The 21490-nt window shown below is 39.0% G+C and overlaps 1 protein-coding gene across 3 annotated transcripts in view; it reads right to left on the reverse strand.

Moving 5' to 3' along the window:
* Positions 1–21490, reverse strand: part of AP3B1 (adaptor related protein complex 3 subunit beta 1) — a 160186-nt gene that overhangs the window by 107387 nt on the left and 31309 nt on the right. For all 3 annotated transcript variants that reach the window (XM_052670188.1, XM_052670187.1, XM_052670186.1), the window contains exons 4-6: positions 19575–19670; positions 17897–18057; positions 8287–8353 (exon numbers count right to left, since the gene is read on the reverse strand). In XM_052670188.1, the coding sequence (XP_052526148.1) occupies positions 8287–8353; positions 17897–18057; positions 19575–19670 (324 nt within the window). The remainder of the gene's footprint in view (positions 1–8286; positions 8354–17896; positions 18058–19574; positions 19671–21490) is intronic.

Here is a 21490-nt window from a genome sequence, read left to right on the forward strand (position 1 = left end):
CAGTAAGTTGATGCTGTTGCTCTATTGAGTTCTCTTCTTAGCAACCTGCTGCATTAAGCTCTCGTCATTAAAAGACACTGCCAGTTTATATTTAGGTGTGCAACCTGAATGGATGTATAGCTCAACAGAACATGGTGGTCAGCTACAGGCAAAAGATAGTGTGATAAAGCACATTAGTGTGAAAGTGTGATGGCACTTTGAGTCCCCAGAGACTTTTTTTTTTTATATCACTAACACATAGATTCTGTTATCATGGATATTCCACACTTCCACACAGTATAGTGTCTCTCGACAGGTTTGAAATATAAGAGGGAAAACGAGGGAGGGAAAGAACGAGACATGCACAGATTTATGACTGCAAAAATATCTGCAGCCCAATATTTACACATCTTAGGTTCACAGGTGAAGGACAATACAAATGCTGGTGTCTGACTGGAGTTCTAGCACAGTTACCTTGCTTTTTACTGCTACTAGTGCTGTACTCAAGCCATTTTGTATTTCTCTTGTATTTAAATATACTTTGAAAGCTGATATAACTCATTTGTGTTCAGACTTAAAAGACCTCAACAACATGATCACAGGCAGAACAGATACCTAAAGTAGATTCCTAAATCACTTTAAAACTAGCTATTATACCAAAAGTCTAAGTACATATTCATTTCCTCTTTCTTGAAGAACAGTGATTATTCCATTCTCAGTAGTCTACCAAATCTGGAGAACTACAGATTTGTCAGATTCTTTGCAATTCACAGGCTGGAAGAAAGTTTTAAAACCTATGCTGGGACATAGAGGTGATGCAGAATAATCTGTCTCTTCCTTCGGCAAAAGCAGGAGCAGTGACAGTGAACAGACAACCTGGCGTCATCTCATAAAAACATCACAGTAGTTTAGAAAGCTCCATTATTAGAGTAAAACACAACTGAACACAATGAAATAGCCAACCACGCTGAAATACAGAAATTTAAATTAATAATGTATTTCCATTTGTATCAGTAACCCACTCAAGTTTACAGCGAGAATTCTGTCTTGCGAACACTTAAAAATGCTAAAAATTTGAACGTTCATTATGGGATGCAAGAGGAGCACCAGATGAACAAGAATTTTATTCCTGTAGTGAGCCTCTGGCGTTAGAAGTTAATATAGGAATTGCCATACAACATGTGTTACTTAACAGCCTGTCCCTCTACCCTCACAAGTGCATTTTCCTCAATTAAGTTTTTCATTTTAAGTGAAAAAAAAAAGAAGTGAGAATATAAAATAAATTGAAAATGGATGTTGTAGCTGAAAGATTTATGTGAGAGGATTTTCCTTTCTTAGTATGACACTATTCTAGTTGATACTGTTACCCCAATAGTATGATCCTACTATACATCTAAATACCAGAGGAACAGCTTATAATATCTGTTTATTAAATGCTCAACATTCCATAAAAATATTTAGAATTAAAACAAAATGATCCAATCAGAATATAAAACTGAAAAATATTAGTTTCCAAAAAACAGTCAGTTAATTTCCATCTCACTGTGTCAATAGCGGCTTTTTATAAGGATAAAATATAAATCACTCCAACAAAAACAGCAATGAGCTCATCAAACTCACATGCTGCTTTCCATTTATGTATTTTTTATATTAAAGCAATAAGCGTGCTTCATTTGTCTTCCACTCGTTGCCACATTTTTCTATGCTGTTGCTATGAACTTCAGCCATTAGCTGCGCTCCAAGGTAAACTACATGAACCATCAACAAAAGTGACACCCAATCTACGGAGTTCATATTTTCTCCAGATTATCTATGCTAGTTGACAAGCTGGTAATGAAAAAAATCACACTAAGCAAATGGTTCCTCTAATAACAATAAATTTTCTATAAAATTATGAAGGGTACAAAACGTTTCCTTGCATCTATTTTGTCATGAATTCTAATTAATGCTGCGAAAACCTGAGAGTGCTGGGTCATCACAAGAAGTACATCCAGGTTTGATTGATAATATAGTGCAAGTTGGCCTATGCTGCCAAGATTCTTCTCTCTTAAATTAATGGCCACCCCACCTGCCCTAATCATACAGCCCAAATGATATCCCCCTTCTTATTTCAATTTTCTGGAGGCACAGAAACTGGAAAAGATCAGTCATTTATCTTCTAATGGTGGGATAATAGATCTATCACAATAAAACATCTGCACAAAGCCAGTAATTTTTTTTCCAAAGGAGCAAAGCTTTTACCAACATTAAATCAATAAGTTAGAAAAACAATGTCTCAGCTATACATTTTGATTTTAAACCAAAACATTAACTTATTAACAGAAGCCTACATTTGAACAGTAGACTCCAGCTTTCTTTTCCACATTATCCCCAGTGACATTGCTTTAGTTTAAAAGATCAAGATCCTCATTGCAAAGCCATCACCAATTCCAAGCATCATTTTTTAATGTTAGAGGTCTCACTTGCTGAGAATCTGCGCTTCATCTTGTAACTATGCAGTCTGTAAAAGATATCTCAACAATCACACGTATGTTTAAAGACCTTTGATCCCTCAAGCAGAGTACGTAATAGGCTATATGTGTTATATTTAGAAGTAAATTTTCACATGGGAATGGCACAATAAATTTAAAGTTTAGAAGTAATTTAATGTGATGAGGATATTCTCATTAAAGGAGAATACAATGTTTAAACAGCATGTGCAAAAAAATATATATGTCCTCTGGGGGGGGGGAAATGTAAATCTTAACATGGAATAAATAAATTCCACGCAGTAAATTAATTTACTGTCAGTCTTCACTCAAAACTTTTCTCTAACCTCTGCAGAATTTCTTCACAACAGAAGTTTCTGGAGTACATTACTAGTGCAGGTTTACCAACATGTTTTGAAATTTCTCTCCAATATCCTTTATTCTAGAGGAGTTCAAAAGTAGTATTGCAGTCAATACACTGCCCAGTCCCAGAAAAAAAAATGCTACAGTAGCAACAGCTATGATATATAGCATAATACACACAGTCACATACTAATCCCATTTTCTGGATGTGGCTGAACAAAATCATTTTTACAATGCAGCATATACATATTTATATTTTTATACAAGTATCAAAAGCTTCCCTTGTATCAAAGAGGCATTTGTTCAAACCAAGTAAAATCAGATCAAAAACAATGGAAAAATTCTAGACATTTTTAAGACACTCATTATCCACATAACTACATCCCAGCAGCAGGTCTACACTCTGTCTTCTACTTTAGATTTGCAACTTTGAGATACATTTCTCAGTCCAGAATAAAGTGGCAAGTCTTTTATCTGAAAGTTTTAAACAGTGGACATGATTCCCTCTCAATATCAGTATGAATGTTTAAAATTATTAGGTAGGTTAGGTATCGTTCGTGCACTTGATTTTTTTTTTTATTACTGCTTACAAAATTCAGTTATAAAATAACTAAGCTACAAACAGAACGTAGTTCTACAGTCCTTCACAGCATGCCAAAAGCAAATTGAGCAACAAATCCTGCCTCAAACCACTTATCTCAAAACTAGAAGAGCAGGCTTGTTAAGAACCTGAGGAAAAAAAAAAAAACGAGGAAAAATAGAGTGAAGTCATATAGAAACCAACAATCCAAATAAATGGATAAATACAGAAATAAATCTCCAATTACACATTCACACCTACCTAGCTCTATTGATTTCTGAAAAAATGTCACTTTAGCATAAAAACATATATGACCTTATCTTCATTTTTACATAAAACCACATCAGCTGCTCAGTTATTCAGCAAAACTAGAAAAATAAAGCAGATGTTCATGCTATTCTACTTGCTTATCAAAATTTGAGGTACTTTTTATGTAATGGAAAGGTAAAACAGAAGTTCAAGTTGCTGTAATAAGCAGATTTTTAAACATCTGTTTAAAAATTAAATACATTGGTAAACAAAAATCAAAGTTTTGTTGATACAGTGTAGTTGTGCTAAACAAGTTACAGGGTCTGAAGGGATTCTATCAATTACCAGTAAGAATAAACATGAAGTTGCACTTATTGCTTCCAGCTCTCTCCACATACTGGTACCTGCTGGTCTCAACACGTACACAGTTCATTTCAGGGAGTAAAACCTGATTATTTGATACAGCTAAATTAAAACATTTAACATCTAAAAACAGTAAGTTGGTGTTCTACTGAGTTCTCCTCTTAGCAAGCTGCTGCATTAAGCTCCTTTGTCATTAAAAAACACTGCCAGTTTACATTTAGGTGTGGAACCTGAATGGATCAAAAGGTCAGCAGAACACAGTGGTCAGCTCCAGGCAAATCACTGTCAGCCCAGAGTTGCACTCAGTAAGCCCAGAAAAGCTGGTGAGGGAGAAGGTAAAAGTAGTGAAGAGTTGTATGTTAGAACTTACTTGTAGCAAAGCAATTTTATCAGAATACAAAACCCTACATAGTGTTTGGCAAAATTCTACACTGTAATTCAGTTAGCACCTTGAGGGTACATTACTGTTGATTTGCACTTGATATTTTTGCAAGTTAGATTAACAGAGAGTTTGTATTTTAATTGTATCTTCGTATTGTGTCATTTAAGGAGTACAGTGATCTTTCATTTATCACCAGAAATTTTAATTAAGTGCTGGGTCTCATGCCATTTTAAGCTTTGCTCACCTCAGCTTATATAAAAAATTTACTGCTGATTGAGACCTAACAAATGAACACATTTTTCAGACTCTGATAAAATAGTTCAATTTTACTGCAGTAAAATTCCCATCTAGATAGTATCTTTCTACTTCAAATGTGAAATGACTGCAACTAATTTAAATACACTTTGCCTTTTCTACGCAACATAAGCTGCATTAATAATTCACAATAGCATGTTCTTTTTGAAGAAATTTGTTTTACATAAATTTAGAGGCATCTATGTTTAGTAGCTACTCTGTCTCATTTTAACATAGACATTATATTGGTAAGTTTTAAAACCACTGTGCAAATTCAAATATTTATAGAAAAGAAAATAAATGTATGTGTTTTTTGTGTTTTTTTTTTAATAAGGAGGATTCTCAAGCATCATTTGAACCAAACATTCATCTGTTATGTGACACTGAATTTAAAAATTACAATCCTCTTCTAAGCGTATCTAAAACAAATTGAATAACAACAACAAAAATCATATGCATTGATTTCTCTCATCTCATAGACATTAAATGTAGAAGACATGATGCTTATTCAAGGATTATTGGTTCTTAGGTGTATAGAAACGCCAAAATTAACCTGACACTTTGACAGAAGCACTGTGACACACTTACATCATGGAAAAAAAAAAGCCCCAAAACAAACAAAAAATCCATACAAATTCAACAGTTCCCAGTCACTAGGATTCTCCCATCTGGGTAAAGACACTACTTAATGACGTAATATTGTGATCTTGACCTACTAGTATTAGAACAAAACTACCAGGAGATGACAATTAATGTTAATATAAGGAAACAATTTCTGTGCACTTACACCGCGACACCCCAAGGATTAGTGTCAAATAAACTCATGGGCTGAGTTCCACATTACTACCTTCCAAATTTCAGGCAAACTCACTATCAAAAAAGCCATTAATCAGATGAAATTCATCTGGCTATAGCAAAATTTTCTAAAGCTCAGTTTCTCAAAGAAGTCTTGTGAAGACAAATTCAGCAATTTTCTAGGAGCTTCTTCTTGCATCCTAAGTATATGAAATCTAGATTCCCTTACAGAACATAAGGAAGATTGTTGAAATTATTTAAGCTTATTAAAGCTTAAGGCTCTATTAACACTTATGAAGTAACCTACATAAGATTATGTAAGCTACATATATAACTTTAAGAACCACCACGTGGACTGGAATCCATCCTCAGCAAGTCTGCTAATAATAATGAACTAGGAAGTGCTGTTGACCCCCTGGAGGGACAGGAGGCCTTACAAAAGGATTTAGATAGACTGGAGCACTGGGAAATCAGTAGCAGCATGAAATCCAACAAAGGAAAAAGCTGAAGGATGCACCTGGGACAGAACAACACTGGACACAGACACAGATGGGAATATCCAGAGAAGGTATCAAACCTGGTGACAAGGCAGGAAGGCATGTCCTCTAATGAGAAGCTGAGGACACTTGGATTGCCAAGACCAGAGAAGAGGAGGCCAAGAGGACCTCAGCACTCCCTGTAGCTCCCCCAGGAAGACAAGAAGGATGGAAAAGGCACAGAGATAACAAGCAAGCATTACCTTAAGTATTAGGAAACATTTCTGTACTGTGAGAGTTGATCGCACACTGAAACAGGCTTTCTAGAGAGGTAGACGATACTCTATGTCTATGCCTGTTAGTGCTCAAGTGCTTCTTGTAAACAAATTTGGAGTTTTCCTGGGAATGTTCAGTGGAACATGACAAGAGATGACTACTTAAATTGGAGCTTTTCTGTACTAGACTAGTCTTCCTGAAATCAAATGATCAAGCAGTAAGGAGAGATAGACTCCTTTTAAAACAGAACAAACCGTGAAGGAGCTTTGATTTAAAATCCCAGAAGCAGATTTGTATTGCTCCTGTTTGGAATTTTTCACAAAAAAAGTAAAACTTAAAGCAGAAATGTCAGCCAAAGCTGGATCAGGCCTTGTTAGAGTTCAAGTACAATCAGAAGGAGAAAAACACTTCAGCAGTTATGACATTACATCTCCAAAGAAGCTTTTCTGAAAAGGCCCAGAAGAACAAAATATAAATTATCATTCTTAAATTCTGGGGAAAAAATAGCACAGCTGTGACTACTGCTTCTGCTGGTATTCATAAATACAATGTCTATTATTCAGTGTCACACAGGCACCAGAATTATGGCATATATTAGGCAGTGATAACTAGTTTCCCCTGTAAACATCTCCAAGAACAGCCATTCAGAAAAATAGAAAAAAAAGTTGGGATGTTTTAACATTTCATTAAAATTCATGTATAAGTGACTACTCGTCAGGTACCTCGTTTCTCACTTTAAGTAATAGTGGCCAGGGAAATCTAAGGATTTTATTTTCTTGTCATCAGCAATAAGAAGAAACAAAGGTGGCTTCTCTGTCCCTTATGCCTCCACAGGTACACAAAATCTAATCTCACATTCACAGATTGCATGCACACCAAGAGCATGAACCACAAAAAGAAAATACACTAAGAACCACTGGGGGCACCTCCACAGAAGCACAAAGGTCTCTGACAAATGAGTACAGGTCAAGCATGGATGCAGCCAGGAGAACTAACTAACTGATTTACTGCCTGCTGAGCCATTAAGCTCTGACACTCTTCTTCAGCAACCCTTCAGTGGAAGTTGTGAGATGTCTATTAGAGATCGACACCATTTTTGTCCTGGACATCTGGACTGTGCTAGAACAACATACAGTACGTTACATTAGTAATAGGAGACTAACATTACACGTAAACACTAAAAACTGACATCTAAAAACAGAAAAAAAACACAACATAGTAATAGTGAATAATGGTACATGAAGTAACACTATCTGGTACCTAGCAGTGCTCTCATTTAGTCAAAAAACAATACATTTGCCATCAGTTATTTGAAAACAAACCAGAGAAGTGTTTTAATTTACATCCCTGTTTTATATTTGAAGTCTGTCTTTTTACTCCTCTTGACAGAATTACCTTTCTGACCTAAGACTTGTGAAAATTAATTGTAAATTGTGAATTGTCAGAGGACATCAGTTTTACTTACCCAGAAGGAAATTTGCAAGGACAAACAAGCACACAGCAAGTATTGCTGCGTAACATTTGCATACACCACAAGCTTCAAAAGGTATACTGCGTATTACACAGAAGTTATTCTTATAATATCACAAATTGACATGATCCAGTTAATATCTCATTGAAAAAATGCAAAGACATTTGTACACTGACTCATATAATTATAAAATTTTCATTTTTTAAGCTGTTTAAAAAAAAGCATACACACACACACAAAAGCAACAACAATCAGTAATAAGAAAATGGATTTTAAATACCCAAAACATAAAAAAAGATTACCAGTCTTGTAAAGAGTTACTATCATTATCATATTCTCAATATAATGCATTGATACACAATGATGCCTCTATTTTGAAGCATATAAAAACACACCAATAAGGCTTCAGGAAAAATCTTCCTCAGACTGCCATTCAGCTGTATAGTGTGTGTAAAGAGTAATAAAACTCTTTAAATATACGCAAATGCTTATATAATATATATATATAGCTAAATATATAAACTTAAATATATATACACACACACACATACAGCATATACATATATGTGGAATAGCAACTCGTCTCTTACCGTACTTCTATCCTTTAACAGCTTTTCAATCACTTCAATTAACATTTCCTTTTGCTCTGGATCAAGACTAGAAAGGAAAAAAAATTGTTTTACATATTTGGTTAGAAATATCAGAAATTTAAGACACATTAGATTTGTTTCCATCCAGATGCAAGCTGGGAACCAAATGTGTTGAAGAATCTGCTTGCAGAAAATATTAAGTAATTCAAAGACCCAATTTCAAAATACCTTATCTGAGAAAAAGTTCAGCATGAAATGTAATCTTCATAATTTTTAATCCACACTTAAGTAGTATAACAAAGATAAAAATCTTATTTTTGCTTATCTTGTCTTGTACTGGTGGCACCAAGGAGCTGGCAGAGCACAGAACCAGGACAGTTGACCTTAACTGGCCAGAGATATTCCATACTATTAGGTGTGACATAAGAACAACTATAAAACTGAAGGGAGTTAGTAAGGAGGCAGCCACTGCTTGAGGATTGGCTGGGCATTTGTTGGCAGGCTAGTAAATAGCCTACGTGTAAATAACCTGCATGTTCTGCCTTTTTCTTTTCTGATTGTCTCCACATCTCAATGGGCAGTGGAGTTGTGAGCAAAACGTTGGGTATGTTAGCTGTCTGTTCACGTAAACCACAAGAAATACCAAGAGAAGCCAATATACTAGTCTTGTTGCCCTGTCAAATCCATGTATTTCCAATTTGTAGAGAAAAAGGTTATGGGGGTCTGTGTCAAAGACCTTGCTGAAGTCCAGACAGATGACACCAGTGGCTCTTCCCTTGTCCATGATGCAGTTATGCCAGCATAGAAGGCCACCAGGTTGGTCAGGCAGGAGTCACCATTGGTAAAGCTATGCTGGCTTGTCCTGTATCACAGAATCACAGGGTTGGTAGGGATCTCAAGGATCATAAATCTCCAACCCCCTTGCCACATGCAGGGCCACCAACTTCCACATTTAATCCTAGACCAGGCTGCCCAGAGCCCCATCCAACCTGGCCTTGAACACCTCCAGGACGGGGCATCCACAACCTCTCTGGTCAGCCTGTTCCAGCACCTCACCACTTTCTGTAAAGAACTTCCTCCTGACATCCAACCTAAATCTCCCCTTCCTCAACTTAAAACCATTTCCCCTTGTCCTGCAATTATCAACCCTTTCAAAGAGTTGATTCCCCTCCCCTCTGTGGGCTCCCTTTAGGTATTGAAATGCTGCAATGTGGTCACCCCACAGCTTTCTTTTCTCCAGGCTGAACCAAGCCCAGCTCCCACAGCCTGTCCTCATAGGGGAGGTGCTCCAGTCCCCTGATCATCTTCGTGGCCCTTTCTGGACCCTCTCCAACAGCTCCCTGTCTTTTTTGTACTGGGGGCTCCACTCTTGGATGCAGTACTGCAGATGGGGCCTCACAGGAGCAGAGTAGAGGGGGACAATCACCTCCCTGTCCCTGCTACTTACCCCTCTTCTGATGGAGCCCAGGATACCATTTGCCTTCTGAGCCACAAGAGCACACTGCTGGCTCATGTGAAGTTTTTCATCTATCAAGACCCCCAGGTCCTTCTCTGCAGGGCTACTCTCAAGAACTGCTCCTTCCAGTCTGTATGGATGCCTTGGATTCCTCCAACCCAATTGCAAATCCTTGCACTTTGCTGTGTTGAGCCTCATCAGGTTCATCTGGGCCCTCCTTTCTAGCATGTCGAGGAGTGGCATCCCTTCCTTCCACTGTGTCAACTGCACCACTCAGCTTGGTGTCATCAGCAAAGTTGCTGAGGGTGCACTCGATTCCGTCATCGTTGTCAGTGATAAAGATGTTAAAGAGCACAAGTCCCAAGACAGACTCTTCAGAGATGCCGCTCATTACCGGCCTCCATCTGGACACACAGACATTGATGACCACCCTCCGCGGCCTCTGCGACAGACTGCGGCCTTTCAACCAATTTCTTATCCATCAAGTGGTCCACTCATCAAATCCACATCCTTCTAAATTGGAAATAAGGATGTGGTAGGGGACCATGTTGAAGACCTTGCTCAAGTCCAGGTAAATGACATCGGTTGCCTTTCCCTTGTCCACCAATGCCAAAGGCCACCAGATTGGTTAAACATGACCTTCCCCTGGTGAAGCCGTGCTGGCTGTCTCAGATCACATGCCCATTCCTCATGTGATCACGCATGTCATCCAGGAGGATCTGTTCCATGATCTTCCCAAGCACAGACATGAGACTCACTGGCCTGTAGTTCCCTGGGTCATCCTTGCTCCCTTTCTTGTAAATGGGAGTGACGTGACCCTCCCTCCAGTCATCCAGGACCTCACATGACAGCCATGACTTTTCAAATATGATGGAGAGCGGCTACCACCTCCCTCTCTTCCATGTGCCTTGGATGCAAGATGACCAACAGGTCAGTAGTTCCCTGGGTTGTCCTTCCTACCCTTCTTAAAATTGGGATCAATATTGCATTTTTTCCAGTCACTAAAAACTTCACCTGATCACCATGATCAAATTTTCCATCATTTCAAATATTATCAAGTGGCTTGGCAACTACATAAGCCAATTCCCTTAGGATGCATCTCTTTGGGACCCACAGACTTAGGGATGTTTAGGTTCCCCAGGTAGTTGCAAACTTGATCCTCATTTAGAGCAGGAGGGACACTGCTCTCTCAGTCCCCACCTTCTGACCCATCTGCTCAGTCACGAGTGATGACAAAAGCAAAAAAGTTGAGTACCTCAGCCTTAACTTTGTCAGTTGCTACCAGCTTCCCTGTACTGCTCGCTAGCGGGCTATGCCTCTAGTTTCCTGACTTCCTACTCCTGGGCACCAAAGGAAGTTTCCTTAAAGATTTGCCATCTCTGCTTCATACCATACATAGGACTGTTTTCCAGGTGGTTTGCTGACCAATTCCCAGAAGATCTGGAATTTGGCTTTCCTAAAATTTAGCATCAAAGATTTTCTGCTTTTCTGTCCCATACCCTTCAGGATCATTTACTGCACCATCCAATGATCTCTACAGCCGAGGCAGCTGAGAGCGGCAATCAGCAATCCTGATTTCACTAGTCAGTTCACTTGAGTTGGTAAGCAACAGGTTTGATATTGCATCCCTCCTTGGGCTATCTACTGCTTGGCTCAAGAAGTTATCCTTTATGCATTCCAGGAGGGTTCTGAACTGCTTACAGCTCACTGTGCTACTTTTCCAGCATATTCATACCTTTCCTTTGACATATTCAAAACAACCGTGAAAAATTTGTCAGAGGCACTGATTATTGAAAAACTTACTTCCTTAGCTTTCTTGTGTAGAAAGACACAAGGGGTAGGCAAGAACAAAACTTTCATCCCAATTTTCTCTTCTACAGTGACCTGCAGGGCATGGCAGAACTCAAAGCCAAGGTAGAAGAAAATACAAAGAGACTGTGGGCTCAAATAGCTATAAAGATGTGGAGTTGTATAACTTTGAAAACTCATTTTAACACAGTTAAGTAAAGAAGCATTTGGTCATCATTGTACCCTTAAGTTTTAATGGTGACATATGAAATGTCCTAAAGCACTGTCCATCCTTCACAAGTACAGATTAACTAACCCATCTGCATACTACATCACCGAGGTTGTAATAACTAGCAATACTAGGTTAAATGCATAATAAAACTGTTAGAAATCACAATCATTAGCACATGTAAAACAACAGCATTGTTTTAAAAGGCGGGGGAGTTTAATGGAATCTCTGCCAGGGACCAAAGTCTTCAGATTACAGTCCTAAGTCTTTCTAATAGATCATATTTCAAAACTTCTAATTTAGCATGAAGAGAGGTAGGTGAGAAACTTAGAATCACAGAATCATAAAATTGCTCAGGTTGGAAAAGACCTTAAAGATCATTGAGTCCAATCAGGACCTAACCATACTACCCTAACTGACAACCCTCCACTAAATCATGTCCCAAGCACCACATCCAAACGGTTTTTAAACACATCCAGGGATGGTGACTCAACCACCTCCCTGGGGAGCCTATTCCAGTGCTTAACAACCCTTTCTGCAAAGAAGTGTTTCCTGACATCCAACCTAAACTTACCCTGATGCAACTTAAGGCCATTTCCCCTCATCCTGCCACCTGTCACCAACCCCGCTCTTGCTATAAGAACCTTTCAGATATTAGAAGAGAGCAATAAGGTTTCCCCTCAGCCTCCTTTTCCCCAGACTGAACAGCCCCAGTTCCTTCAGTCGTTCCCCATAGGACATATTCTCCAAGCCCTTCACCAGCCTTGTAGCCCTTCCTTGGACCTGCTCCAGCACCTCAATGTCCTTTCTGTACTGAGGTGCCCAAAACTGAACACAGTACTTGAGGTGAAGCCTCACCAGTGCCAAGTACAGGGGCAGGATTACTTCCTAGTCCTGCTCACCACACCACTCCTGATACAAGCCAGGATGCCATTGGCCTTCCTGGCCACCCGGGCACACTGCTGGCTCATATTCAGCCATCAGTCCATCAGTACACCAAGGTCCCTTTCCATCAGGCAACTTTTCAGCCACTCCTCTCCAAACCTGTAGGGTTTTGCCTGGGGTTGTTGTGACCAAATGCAGGACCCAACACTTGGCTCTAATAATACTTATGCAGTTTACCTTGGCCCATCAGTCCAGTCTATCCAGGCTCCTCTGTAGCACCTTACTATCCTCAGGCAGATCAACTCCCTCTCAGCTTGGTGTTATCTGTGAACTTACTGAGGGTGCACTCAATCCCCTGATCAAGATCATTAATAAAGATGTTAAATAAAAGTGGCTCCAGAACCGAGCTCTGAAGGACACCACTTGTGACCGGCCACCAACAGGACTTAACTCCATTTAATAATTTGGGTCCAGCATCCAGCCGGTGTTTCACACAGCAGAGCGTACGCCCATCCAAACTGTGGGCAGCCAGTTTCTCCATGAGAATGCTGTGGGGACAGTGTAAAAGGCTCTACTGAAGTCCAGGCAGACCACATCAACAGCCTTACCTACATCCACTAAGCTGGTCACCTTGTCACAGAACAAAGTCAGGTTTGTCAAACAGGATCTAGAATTCACAAACCCATGCTGACTGGGCATGGTCCCCTGGTTGACCTTTAATTGGTCCATGATGGCTCCCGAGATTATCCATTCCATAACTTTCTGCAGCACTGAGGTGAGACTGATAGGTCTGTAGCTACCAGGATCATCTTTCCATTCCTTTTTGAAGATAGGCGTCACATCTGCCTCCAATCCACTGGAACATCTCCAGGTAGCCAGGACTGCTGGAGAGTGGCTTAGTAACCACATCCGCCAACTTCCTCAACACTCTAGGGTGCTATCCATTCAGCCCTATGGACTTGTGAGAATCCATCTTTCAGAGCAAATCCAAAACCATTTCCTTGTAGACTAAGTAGGGCCTATTCTGCTCCCCATCCCTATCTATCAGTGCAGGGGGCTTAGTAACAACACATTTTGAAAAATACCTATTTGTATGAGATCAAGGCAATCTCCAGTAAGGGCTCCAGTGGTTTAATTTTCATTTCTCCACCTCATCTTTCTGAAACTTTAGATAAGGAAGGAAGCATTCTTGGAAAATAAGACTGAAAAGCTTAGAATGATGTGTTCCCATTATGGCATTTAATACTGATGTTGGTAGTCAAATCCTTTTCTAGACATTGTTGCAAGTAGGTACAAGTACACAGTATAATTTTCTATTGATAAACAGAAGACAGAAATAGCTTTGAAGTGCATTCTATGTGAAATAAGCAAGATGTCTAATATTTTCAATGATAAAATTACACTGGTGTAGCTGGCAATGTTGACTGCTTTGGGCACAAATGCTGGTGTTCATACTATGCCTGAAATCTCTTCTGTTTGGATATGCAAGGTTCCCATTGCCTGGACTAATTGAATCACTAATGAATAAGCTCTTCTAGGCTAGATACTATATATACTATGATACTAAATCCAAAGAAGATTGAAGTATTGAACCTTCATCAGAAGTCTGACTGGGGTACTAAGTGAGCAACAGGACTATTCAACAGATACAGAAGTTATGGAAACCAAAAAGTAAGTGGAACATACAGGCACTACTAGAATAAAATAACAGTGCTTCTTGCTTAAATGCTCACAGAAGATGGATTATTAGATGTAGGAGAGTAGATAAACTGTTGACTGATTTTCAAATCAAAGATCCATGGCCTGTGGAATTTTGATTCTTACCAAATTCAGAATGATCTCACCAACTCTGAAATGATATGCTTATTAAATAAATATGCCAAGACAGCCTTGCTTCCAGTGTATGATCTTTTTCACTGCAGAGCTACCAGTTATGATCCCTGATCTGCTGAGATACACGCATGCTGATACGAAGACAAGCCAACTTTATCAGCCTACAGACAAATTAACTGGATGGTCTTCAGTAGTTCTGGGCACTGCTGCTGCTTCATAGAATTCAGAAAGCTGTACTCTCTCCCTTGGCCCTGTGGCAAACCAGTGCCATCAGATATGAAAACTCTAGAAGTAGATTTTGAAAAAGTGACAATAAAAGTTGGCACACTTACTATAAGCAGTTCCCAAATCACAGAATCCTCAGAGTTGGAAAGGACCTTTAAAGGTCATCTAATCCAACTCCTCTGCACTAAACAAGAACATTCACAGCTAGATCAGGTTACTCAAAGCTCCATTCTGGTATTAGTTCAGGGATGGGACATCCACCCTATCTCCAGGCAACCTGTGCAAAAGCCTCACCAATCTCACTGTAAAAGACTTTTTCCTTACATCCAACCTAAATCTACCCTCTTTACATTTCAAACCATTTCCCTTATCCTATTACAACAGACCCTACTAAAGAGTCTGTCCCCTTCTATCTTGCAGCTCTCCTTTACATACTGAAAGGCCACTATCAGGTCACCTTGGAGCCTTCTCCAGGCCGAACAATTTCAGCTCTTTCAGCTTGTACTCAGAGGAGAGATGTTCCATCCCCTGGATCATTTTTGTGGCCCTCCTCTGAATACACTCCAACAGGTCCATGTCTCTCCTGTACTGAGGACTGCATATCTGGAAGCAGCCCTCCAGGTGAGGCTTTGTAGAGTAGAAGGATAGGCTCACATCCCCTGACCTGGCCACACTTCTGATGCAGCCCAAGACACAGTTGGCTTTCTGGGCTGTGAAGGCACACTGCTAGCTCATGTCCAACTTTCTATCCACCAGTAACCCCAGGTCTTTTTCAGCAGGCCCAATCATTTAATCCCCCAGCTTGTATTGGTAGTGGAGTTTGCCTCAAACCAGGTGCATTTGGATTTATTGAACCTCACGAGGTTATTTTAGGCCCACTGATCAAACTTCTCTCGGTTCCCTTGGATGGCATCCCATTCCTCAGGCATGTCAACCACACACCACAGCTGTCATCTGCAAACTGGTGCACTTGACCCCACTGTCAATGTCATTGATAATAGAATCACAGAATTGCAGGTGTTGGAAGGGATCGCAAACGATCATTGAGTCCAAATGTCCTGCTAATGTAAGTATCCTAAAACAGATATCACAGGTAGGCATCCAGACAGGTCTTGAATATCTCTACAGAAGAAGACTTTACAGCCTCTCCGAGCAATCTGTTCTGGTGCTCTGTCAACCATACAATTAAGCAGTTTTTCCACACATTAGTATGGAATTTCCTATGTTCAAGTTTTAGGCCATTAGCCTCTGCCCTATCACTAAACACCACCAAGGAGAGCCTGGCCTCATCCATTTGCCTCCCACCTCCATGTGGACGTTTATAAACATTAATCAGAACACCCTTCAGTCTTCTTTTCCCCAGGCTGAACAGATCCAGGTTACTCAGCCTTTCCTCCCTAAGGACATGCTCCAGGTCCTCGGTCATCTTTGTTGCTCTCAGATGGACTTCTCCTAGGAGATCCCCAGCTTTTCTGAACAGGGGATCCCAGAAATGGACACAGTATTCTAAATGTGGCCTCACCATGGCAGAGTAAAGGGGATAGATCACCTCCCTCAACCCACTGGCCACTTTTTTTAAGGCACCCCTGGACATGATTAGCCTTCTTGGCCAGTAGGGCACACTGCTGCCAACCTGAACTGCCAACCTGTTGTTCACCAGGACCTCAGGTTCTTCTCCTTGGAGCAATTCTCCACAAGGTCATCCCCTAATCTGTACTAATGTATGCACATATTGATGAAAATATTAAAGAGAATCAGCCCCAGCACTGGCCCCTGGGAGACACCACAAGTGTCCACCACTTGTGGCCATTGGCCACTATTCTCGATTCAATCCTGCAGCCAGTTCTCCATCCATCTAAAGTTTGCCGGTCAAATCCGTATCTTTCCAATTTGGAGAGAAGAATGTTGTGGGACAAAGGCTTTACCAGGCACTCAACTGCTAGTTTCTGATCTGCTCACAAGTAACACTGAAGCTTATTCTAGTGCAGGTAAGGTGGACTGTGCAGCTACAACTGTCTGAAACTTCATAATATACAGGCCCTTTCTGATAACAGAAAGAACATTACTTGAACAGTAGGGACCTGAAAAATCCTTTTGCTACTTTAAGTGACAACAGACATGTCTGCACGTTCACAGAGAGGTGGATAGACAGCTGGTGACTGAAACAGGTAACATCTTGACCCAACTACTCCCAAGGCCATCAGATGAGAGCACTCACTGTAAAAAAGACCGCAGATAGGGAACCCAGCCCAGGTTTTTCACAAAGCTGTTGTGAAAAAAGCCATCAGCATTATAGCCCAGAAGTCATGCTCATCATCTGTACTACGAAAGATACAAATATTATTGCCCGCAGATGAGTAAGCCACTATCCTCTTCTTTGTAAGAGCTCTTCCATAAGAAGGATTTCTGAAGAGGGAAGAAATGGATTTGTAGAGATAGAATTTCTATTAGGAAGCATTCTTTTGTCATCTGTATTGCAAACCAAAGTGAATGACTTCAAGATGAAAGATACAAATGCTAAAAACATATCTGCATTCGTTGCTACATTGATTACAGTAACAGGCTAATTAAAAAACAGAAAATATTGCATCAGTTTCTCTTTTATATATTTTCATACTTACCATGCTACTGTATGAAGCAAAAAACTATTGAGCATTGTGTTACTACACATACCATACTTGTGTTTGTTGTAAATATATCAAAACTCTCTTTAATAAAAAACACTTTGAACTTATACAAGAATATACCATAGAAAATAATGGAGAAAGAAATATAAAGCTCATCCCCAAGTAAAAAAAAAAAAAGCATATTAAAATAAAATATAATTTTATTTTCAAATTTTTATGAAGACATTTTAAATACATAAAAGTGATTTAAAAAATTCTCATGGTCCTCTGTGTCTTTCCAAGGATCAGCAAACAGTAGATACACTATTGGTACGTATATAGTTAAAATTGAGAATATGAAAACCTTTGCTGTAGCAATTAGGGAAAAAAAATTCAAAGGTGTCTAAATTCCAATCAAAACAGCTAAGTGATTGAATCTATGTCTATTTCATACTTCTAAAAAAACAGATCTGATATACATCTGGGACACACACAACATGCACAACAGTTTTACTAACCAGTATTAATTTTACTAAGCAGTATTAATGATCTTTAAAACGTTTTTCAGTATTTCTCAGAATAACTCACCTGTACAGTTTTTGGATTGCATGGGCCGCATTTTTCCTCACATAAGGAGATAAATCAGAAGACGCTTCTTTAATAGCAAGCATCATAATGGGAACAATAATTGGCACACGGATACTAGATAAAACTCTGAGAGCACTTGCACGGATTAGCTGATTAGGATCCTAAAAAAATGGGAGAGAAAGGGAAAAATAAGATAAGAAGCATACATTAAATCCTCTGGAGTGCTTACCCTAGTAACGGCATATTAACGGGACAAGGGGGAATGGTTTCCAACTAAAAGAAGGGAGATTTAAATTAAATTAAAGGGGAAACTTTGAGTGTGGTGAAGTACTGGAACAGGCTGCCCAGAGAGGCTGTGCATGTCTCACCCCTAGGGTTGTGGAACCCTGGGCAGCCTGATCTAGTGCTTGGGATCATGGTCAGCAACGCTGACTGTAGCATGGCAGGTTGGAAGCAGGTGATCTTTGATCTTTGTCCCTTCCAACACAAGCCGTTACAAGATTAAACCACCCAAGTTTATCACACCATAACTCAGACCTACAAATTAAAGACACACCAGCAAGTAAATGTGCCAAACTTCATGCAATAAACTTTTAATGGAAAAAAAAATAAAATGTAGCATCATCATTTACTTTCCATTATAAAAGACAAGCATATTCTTTAAAGATCTGGAATTCAGATATTTCAAAAACAATTCAGATATTACTGAAACATAACTTCTAGCAAATTTAAATGTGGTTCTTACTTGTGACACTTCCACTCACGTTCTTCCTAAGTATATACTCACTTTTATTCCTAACTGGGAGATATAATACAAAGCCAGTAAGAAAATTGATATTCTCAAGAATGTGTAAAATCTGAAAGCCAAATGTTTTGAAACCTCCTTCGTTTTCCACCTTTTCTTCTTTCCTTCCAGGATACGTCTTTCTTTATAATGCTAAGGTTAGGTTGGAGATACAAAACTACCGCAAAGTAACTGTACTTTGAAGAACAGTTATGAAAACCTACTCCATTAATCATGAGTTTGAATACACAGAATAAATCTAGAATAGCTTTAGTAGAAGAATGCAAGGGAAAAAACCTCAACATCCTCCACTCATAAATTCTGGCCAAATTCATTGGTACAGGTCTAAGAGACCTTTCTAAACCTCTGAAGTCATACTTTAAGGGCAATCCTGACTTCTGCCCTCTGATCCAATACCATGTTGTCACACAAATCAGAAGCAAACCAGTGCAAAAAGTTTTTCAACACTTTATATTAAAAGAAGCACATGCAACATATTGCATATTGTAATGTAAACACTATGTTACGTTATGCTTCTCTCTTGTATATACACGCCTTTCACATAAGCTAAAAGAAACAGGAGGCTTCAGTTATAATAAGGTCTTGTCACATACATAACTAGGAAAGAAGAAAGACAAGATAAATGTTGTCTATGTGAATGTGATAGCACCAATCAGCTTCTTTTCTTTAGAAAGGTAATGGCACTTCATGCAGACTTAACTGCTTAACACTTGAAGAAGTTTGAAGCAGCATAAAAAAACCCTGTCAATTACACATCTGAATCTGGTTAAGCACATTTAAGTTAATTAGAATCAAAGAACCTGATCATATTTAAGATCTTTTTGCGATGGCAGCTCAGAATTCTGCATAAAATACTATTTCATAGTCACTCACTTTCAAAGCACGCTGAAAAGTACTGATGGACAACAATGCCAAATCTTGCTGTTCTTCTGCATATCGCATCAGATAAACATACACAAGCTTTTTTATCTGAAAATAAAAACACAAAGAACATTATTATAAGTTAGTTGTGGAATTCTGCAAAACTAAGCCCTAGATTGCACAGTTACATAAACACTCTATTTTTTTTTGAAGGAAGAGTTAATAGCATCACTGGAATATCCACATGCTTCTCAGATGTCCTGTGACTTAATGTAATCCCTTTAATAGGCGTTCCTTGAGGTGCTGCAATATTACTTAATTTACAATACTCAGATCAAGACTAACAATACAAAGTATTGTTTCATATTACTAACACATTTATAAAGACTTCAGTAACATAAGAAGCTACCATATGGCAACTGACCATGTGAGAACTGCTAATACATTCTTAGGGAAAACAGATTGGGTGAAATCAGTGGTAACCACAGTTTAAACAGACACATTTTACATTTACATTTAAAACTCAAAATCAATTACTTTACATATTTGGAATAGAATATAACTTCAAGCTGAACAGTGGTAGATTATATAGTTTAATTAAAAAAGCACTTCTGACTATGTCTTGGACAAAAGCAAAAGGCATTAGATCCCTCTTCGCATGGTTCAAAACATTCAAAGGATGTGGCCAATGTAAGTATATTACAAGGGACATAATGTTCAAAGAGTAAGAAAATCTCAGTATAACTTTGGGGGAAGCAGATATTCAATTTAATTCACTTTACCCCCTCATAGCCACTATAAGTCAAGGAAGCGGGGATAATATTTTTTACATTGGACAACTTCAACCAACTCTTGGGGCTTCTAATAGAAAACTCCTCAAGACTCTCAACTACAGCTGTGCTATAATTACTGTTGCTATCAGAAGATGTATCTTTCTGCCAGTTCTGGCAAAAAAAACAGAATATTAAATCACAGAAGGTTACACCACACTGTATTATTTGCAGTTCTGCTACAGACAAACTGCAGTCAACATCGATCACAAGAGGCCTATGCACTGAATGACTGCAGGTGTGCAAAGATAGCCTCCTTTCCCTGACTCCACTCCGACTAGAAATGGTAGCCCTTACAGCTTCGTGACTACACTGTTCTTCTATCACTTACCTTCACTCAATGTTAAAATGCTCCTTTCTATGAAACTAATCATAACATGGGCACATTAGCCTTGAGGAATATAGGCAGATTTGTTTAATTCGTTTATCAATAAAAACACATCAAACTCCGTGAGGTATTGATCAAGATTTATTTTTGTTCTAGACCACCAATTGTTTATTAGGTCACTTCTTGCATCCTTACAACACGCGCCATGATGCACGTAATCAAGTTAAGGTCAGTATGTACTTACAAAAACAAAATCAGAAGGCACTTCTGTAAAACAATAAGATGCCCTTTGCTTCTCTTAAGACAAATGAGTATGTTTTACTGCGTCTTCATCTCTACTTTCTTGTACCAGAGCACTCGGCACAGGTTTAAAGAAAAATAAAAAAAAACAAGCAGCCTTTTCTAGTCAGGAAAAGCACTCATGAAAAGCTGATATACTTTATGCTACTGCGTTGTAGCAATCTGTACAGACAAATTTCTGACAGGGTTAAAGCTGGGGGGAAAAATGACAAAAATTGTTTCAGAAAATACTATCAAGATCATAGAATCATAGAATCACCTGAGTTGGACAGGACATTTAAAGGTCATTTAGTCCAACTTCCTTGCAATGAACAGGGACAGCTAGCTAGATCAGGCTGCTTAGAGCCCCATTCAATCTTACTGAATTCATTCCAAGTAATTTCTAGGAATTTCAGAGTAAAAACTGAATCATGAAAAGTCATCTGAGACACTGAAGTGGTTAGCTCTGTCTAGTTACAGTGACCTAAATT

Source organism: Tympanuchus pallidicinctus, unplaced genomic scaffold (genome assembly GCF_026119805.1).
Source record: "Tympanuchus pallidicinctus isolate F22 unplaced genomic scaffold, pur_lepc_1.0 scaffold9, whole genome shotgun sequence".
NCBI classification, from domain to species: domain Eukaryota; kingdom Metazoa; phylum Chordata; class Aves; order Galliformes; family Phasianidae; genus Tympanuchus; species Tympanuchus pallidicinctus.